The sequence below is a fragment of the Lontra canadensis genome, unplaced genomic scaffold (assembly GCF_010015895.1).
Source record: "Lontra canadensis isolate GAN:19392208 unplaced genomic scaffold, GSC_riverotter_1.0 scaffold152, whole genome shotgun sequence".
Lineage (NCBI taxonomy): Eukaryota > Metazoa > Chordata > Mammalia > Carnivora > Mustelidae > Lontra > Lontra canadensis.
Window position 1 is genome coordinate 691,834 of NW_022631146.1, and position 5,331 is coordinate 697,164.

The following is a 5,331-nucleotide window of genomic DNA, read 5'->3' on the forward strand; positions in this document are numbered from 1 at the left end:
TACTCTCTAGTGACTAACATAACATAATAAAAAATAACAATAATTTTTTAAAAGATGAAAAAAAGAAAGTGAAGGACAAATCTAACTCAGTGTACACATGTTTTTTCCCCTGAAAGAGTCTGGTGTACTTATATTGAGAATTCCATTTCCAATCACACATTTAAAAAGTAGAGCAAGTATATGCAGTTTTTTTTTCTTCCCCTTCAGTTTTTTTTTTCTCCTATATCAAGGAACATTTTCCTTTTCCTTCCATATTCTTAACTGGGGAGATAAGAAGATAAATTACAGAGTTCTGTTTTATTAGGTTCTGTTCATTTTCCCTTCCACTTCTTCAGCAGAGTTTCTCTTACTTCTTTGTTATGAAGAGTGTAGATGAAGGGGTTTAGAACTGGAGTCACCATGGTGTTCAGGACATGCACGGCTTTGGTCAGATCCAAGACCTCTTTGATTGAGAGGCGGACATGAAGAAAGATCGTAGACCCATACCAGATGAGCACCACAGTGAGATGTGAAGAGCATGTGGAGAAGGCTTTGCTCCTGCCACTGGCTGAAGGGATCCTGAGAATGGTGCTGATGATAAAGATGTAGGAAACCAGGGTGATGAGGCATGAACTCAGGATGACCACAGAAGCAATCACAAAGGCCACAAATTCCACTGCCTGTGTGCTGGTGCAAGCTAGGGTGATCCATGGTGCAATGTCACAGAAGAAGTGGTTGATTGTGTGAGGGCCACAGAAGGACAGGGTGCTGATGAGGGCTGCGGGCACTGCAATAGCCAGAAAACCACACAGCCAGGATGCTAGGGCTAGCTGTGCTGAGAGCAGGCTGCTCATGATGGCCCCATAGTGTAGAGGATAGCAGATGGCCAGATAGCGGTCATAAGCCTTGGCTGCTAGTAGGAAATACTCTGTGCGGCCCAGTGAGAAAACAAGGTACATCTGTAGAAGGCAGCCAGTAAATGATATGGTTTGGCTTCTCCCCAGGAGGATGGCCAGGGCTTTGGGGACAGCAGCTGTGGTATACCAAATTTCCAAGACAGAAAGATTGCTCAAAAAGAAGTACATAGGGGTATGTAGCTGGTGGGAGGTAGTCACCAACATCAAAATAGTCATGTTACCACTCAATGTGAGGATGTACATCACCAGAAAAAGCATAAAAAGAGAGAGCTGAAGGACCTGTGACCCTGGAAATCCAAGGATGAGAAAATCCTGGCAGAGAGTTGCATTGTCTGGGCCCATTGAAGACATATTGAGGTATACTGGTAAACAGAGGCCACACACTGAGGCTTTTGATCAAAACACACAGTCCTAGATTAATAAAAAGGATTCATGAGTATGCTTCAGTAACTGAATGTAAACTGACAGTCTAACATATGTTGGGTGCCTGTTCTGTATTTGGTTAATATCAAGTAATTTAATAATATGGAGATATATGTACTATTTATTAGCAGTTAGTGGTTGAAGAGACTTACGTGTGAAGCATTTTAGCATTTTTGCAAAGATTGCACCCATTGTTACACTTCAGATCCAAGATTCAAACCCAATCTTTGGACCTGCATCATCCTTTTCTGGACATGCTCAAGCACAGCCACAGATTACACCTAACATACAAAAGGATGACTGCTTCATGTTGACACAATTCACTAATTTTCAACTAGATTCTTTCTGGCTGGTCCTTAAATGAAAATATGTATTTTTCTTTTATTTTTGTCTTGTGTCTCAAATATAGGCTCTAGTCACTTTCACGTTTGACACAGCTTTTGAACTGGTCTTCTAATTTTAAGCTCTGACCTTAAAAATAATGTTCAGAAATAAAGAATAAAAAGTTTTAAATTATTGTAAATTTAATTTTGTCTTCTCTGACCTTGAAAATTTCATGTTTAAACTTATTAATGTGATACCTTCTTTACACTAAAAGTATTTCCATATTGGACATGGCATTTAAGGCAACTGCTTCCTGCCTCTAAGACATCTTGATACTGATTTGGACTGATTATACTGAAAACAATGTAAAAGCAGAAAATTACTTTGAAACTAGTTATTTTCTGAAAAAGAATTATTTAAATTCCAGTTAACACAGAGTGTGATATTAGTTTCAGGTGTACCATTTAGTGATTCCATACTTTCATATAACATCTGGTGCTCATGACAAGTGCAGTCCTTAATTCCCAGAAAAATAATGATGATGGTGATCATTTTTACTATATAGTAAATAATATTAGTTAAGTCATTTTTTTTATTTCAGATATACAAAATAGTTTTCTCTTTATCATTAAGATCATCACTTTTCACTTATGTTAACCATTAAATAAATTACTTTAAACTGTATAATCCTTTTCTGAATGCTTCTTTTTAAGAACAGAATCTATAAATTAGAAGATAAATTGGGAGCCCTTATTATCAAACATGCAGATGACTAAAACTTACACTTGAGAAGGAAAATCTGAACAAAGTCCAAGTAGACTTTGGCATCTTTAGTCTTTACATTCCCTTATGAAAGAATGTCTCTTTTCTTCATCTTAATATGATGAAATATTACAATTTTACACCCTCCAAGAGAAATATTAATTCCACAAATCTTAGCAGATTAATTACATGTATCTAAAGCCAACAAGCATATTTATACTGCAAGTGGTTCTACAAAGAAAATGGGTCCATAATGTAGGTTTACCTCATTTATGGCAGAATGGGACTTCAAAGTCCTGTAGAGCAGTAATCCCAAATTCCAATGGATGTGTGGATTACTTGAGGGTGATATCAAAATATACATTCTAATTCAGTCATCTTGGGTGAGCCCTGTGATTCTTCATCGCACACAAACTTACATAAAGCATCACTTACTGAGGACTCTAATCTGAGCAGAATCTAGTATATATGAAATATGAAGAACAGGGTGATCACATGACTCTCTCCTGGTTCATTAAGTAGTAAAGGATCTAGATTTAATTAATTATTCTAATAAAGAAAATAACCATATCTTAAATTAGAAATTAAGGATGAGACAGATCAATGAGAAATATAGAGAAAAGGCGTTCATCAGCAAATACACTACATAATGATTTTCACATATTTCTTAAAGTTATTATATCCTACATAATACCCACCACCAGGTATTATGGAGGGTATGTGTTGCATGGAGCACTGGGTGTGGTGCATAAACAATGAATTCTGGAACACTGAAAAGAAAATTTAAAAGGTTTTTATATCTAACATCTGTATCATTCATAGCCAATCAATATATGTAAGAATTTTTCTTGATAAAAGAACTCGTGGACATTGTTAATGTCTTTGATATGTAACTAAAAATGTAGTCAAGAAGCTGACATATAAATGTAAATTTATGAAACAGCTAACAGTAGCCAACCTATAGTGAAGTCTTTCTTGGAAGTCATTAACTTATTATCTAACACGATCTTTGTAAATTGTATTACTTTGATTTTATTGTTATTCTACTAGTTTTAAAGATGAGAAAGCTGAAAAACATGGAAGCTATAGAAGCTATCCCAGGTGGAGTTGGGACTGTAAGTTCTGTGAGTTCAACAGCAGAGCCTTAGCATGTAGGAGCTGTTGCTTTCAGAAACTCTTTTTAAATAGGTCTCTATGGTATCTGAGAGGTTCAAATAAATTATATTTTAATTTATATTCAAATAGAATCATTGGTCAATAGTATTCTAAAATCTATTAGTATGAAATGATTTTATCTTAAATTAGTAGGTAATGTCAATAAAATAATTATATTATTTTCCATTTTCAAAATTTAAAAATCAAATTGTGATGGCTACAGATTAGAGAATAAACTGAACATCATCACCATATTACAAAATGGCACAATCAGATTTGGTTTCAAATTATATTGCTGAATGTGTCAGATCTCATGAACTAATAATATTTACTTAATTGAAGAATGTGATGATTATGCTTCACATTTTAAAATTTGCTTATATTGCTGTATATTTGAGTATTCTTAGTACTGATTCTAAACAGGAAAACTAAGGGGACTTTTGGCAAATGATAAAGTTTATACAATCTAAGATAAATAGTTTTTGATGCACTTGTTTTTAAATAAATAGCTTTTTGAGTTTTCCAATTAACTAACCAGTTGATTCTTTTAAAAAAAGAATTTGAGTTTTTAACAATTTAATTACAGTTTAAAAAATAATTTTACTTTCTTACACTTGGAAAGTGATTTTGAATCCTTAAAAAAATTGGTTTTCATACAAACATTCAATATTTAGCAAAAATAACTTCATTTACATTGTTTCTGAGTCACAGGAAATTTTAGTTATTAATTAAGTGCTATGATGGTTATATATTGTGGAACAAATCTGTGATAACAAATTCACCCATTCAGTGACCAGGTATTGGATAGAACACAGGAAGTGTAGAATAACCCTGTTCACTTACCCAGTTATAATTCTTTTTGGCATATATATAAAATCTATAAACTCTGTCTTTGTACCTTATATTTTCCCTGCTTTTTTATTCCATAATATTATCAATTTTAAATTACTGTATTTCTATTGCAATCCTTTTATCTCCCTTTCTTCTTTTTCATTTTGTTATCTTAAAATTTTCACAATTTTCTCTCATTATTCAGTACTGTTTGATGAGCTCGATCTTCCACAGCTTTTGAAATTTGTTCTTAGTCTATGTTATTTTTTTCCTTTCCTTCTAATCCAATCCTGTCTTATCTACATTCAAGTTTAGTGTAGGTGTTTTATGTATTTTCAACCTCAATCTTCCACTTAATGAGTTCCATACTGTAAACATTTTGCTATTAAGTAATTGCTTATGTTTACAAGAATCTTATGGGAGACGGTGACAATTTAATACTCTCTTGGGTACTTATGGCTAGGTCGAGAAGAGAAGATCTTTCTAAATGGCGGTTTGAAATTATTTTCAAGCATTTGATTTAAATAACTATAATTTAATGAAGATTTACATGGAACAGGAAAGGGATATTCCCCTAGGCTTACAAATATTATGCGGATCTTTCCTCTTTGTGCAAGTTCTTAGAAAATGCAAATATTCAATGGATTCTAACAATTTCTGAAAAATTGTATTTTTATTTCTTAAGTTTTTTTAAATTATAATTCAAGTATAGTTAATATACAATATTATATTAGTTTCTGGTGTACACCATAGTGTTCAACAATTCTATACATCACATGGTGCTCATCATGACAAGTGTAGTCCTTCATCTCCATCACCTATATTATCCATCCCCCCACCTATCTCCCATCTGGTAACCATAAGTTTGTTCTTTATAATTAAGAGATTGTCTCCAGGTTTGCCTCTCTGTATTTTTTCCCTAAATTCATTTATTTTGTTC

The 5,331-nt window shown here is 33.4% G+C and overlaps 1 protein-coding gene across 1 annotated transcript; it reads right to left on the reverse strand.

Annotated features, from left to right (window-relative positions):
* Nucleotides 1-311: 311 nt before the first annotated feature.
* LOC116859258 (olfactory receptor 6F1) lies at nucleotides 312-1,247 on the reverse strand. Its single transcript, XM_032844368.1, has one exon. It carries the CDS (start codon nucleotides 1,245-1,247, stop codon nucleotides 312-314), a length of 936 nt encoding a protein of 311 aa, XP_032700259.1.
* Nucleotides 1,248-5,331: the final 4,084 nt, after the last annotated feature.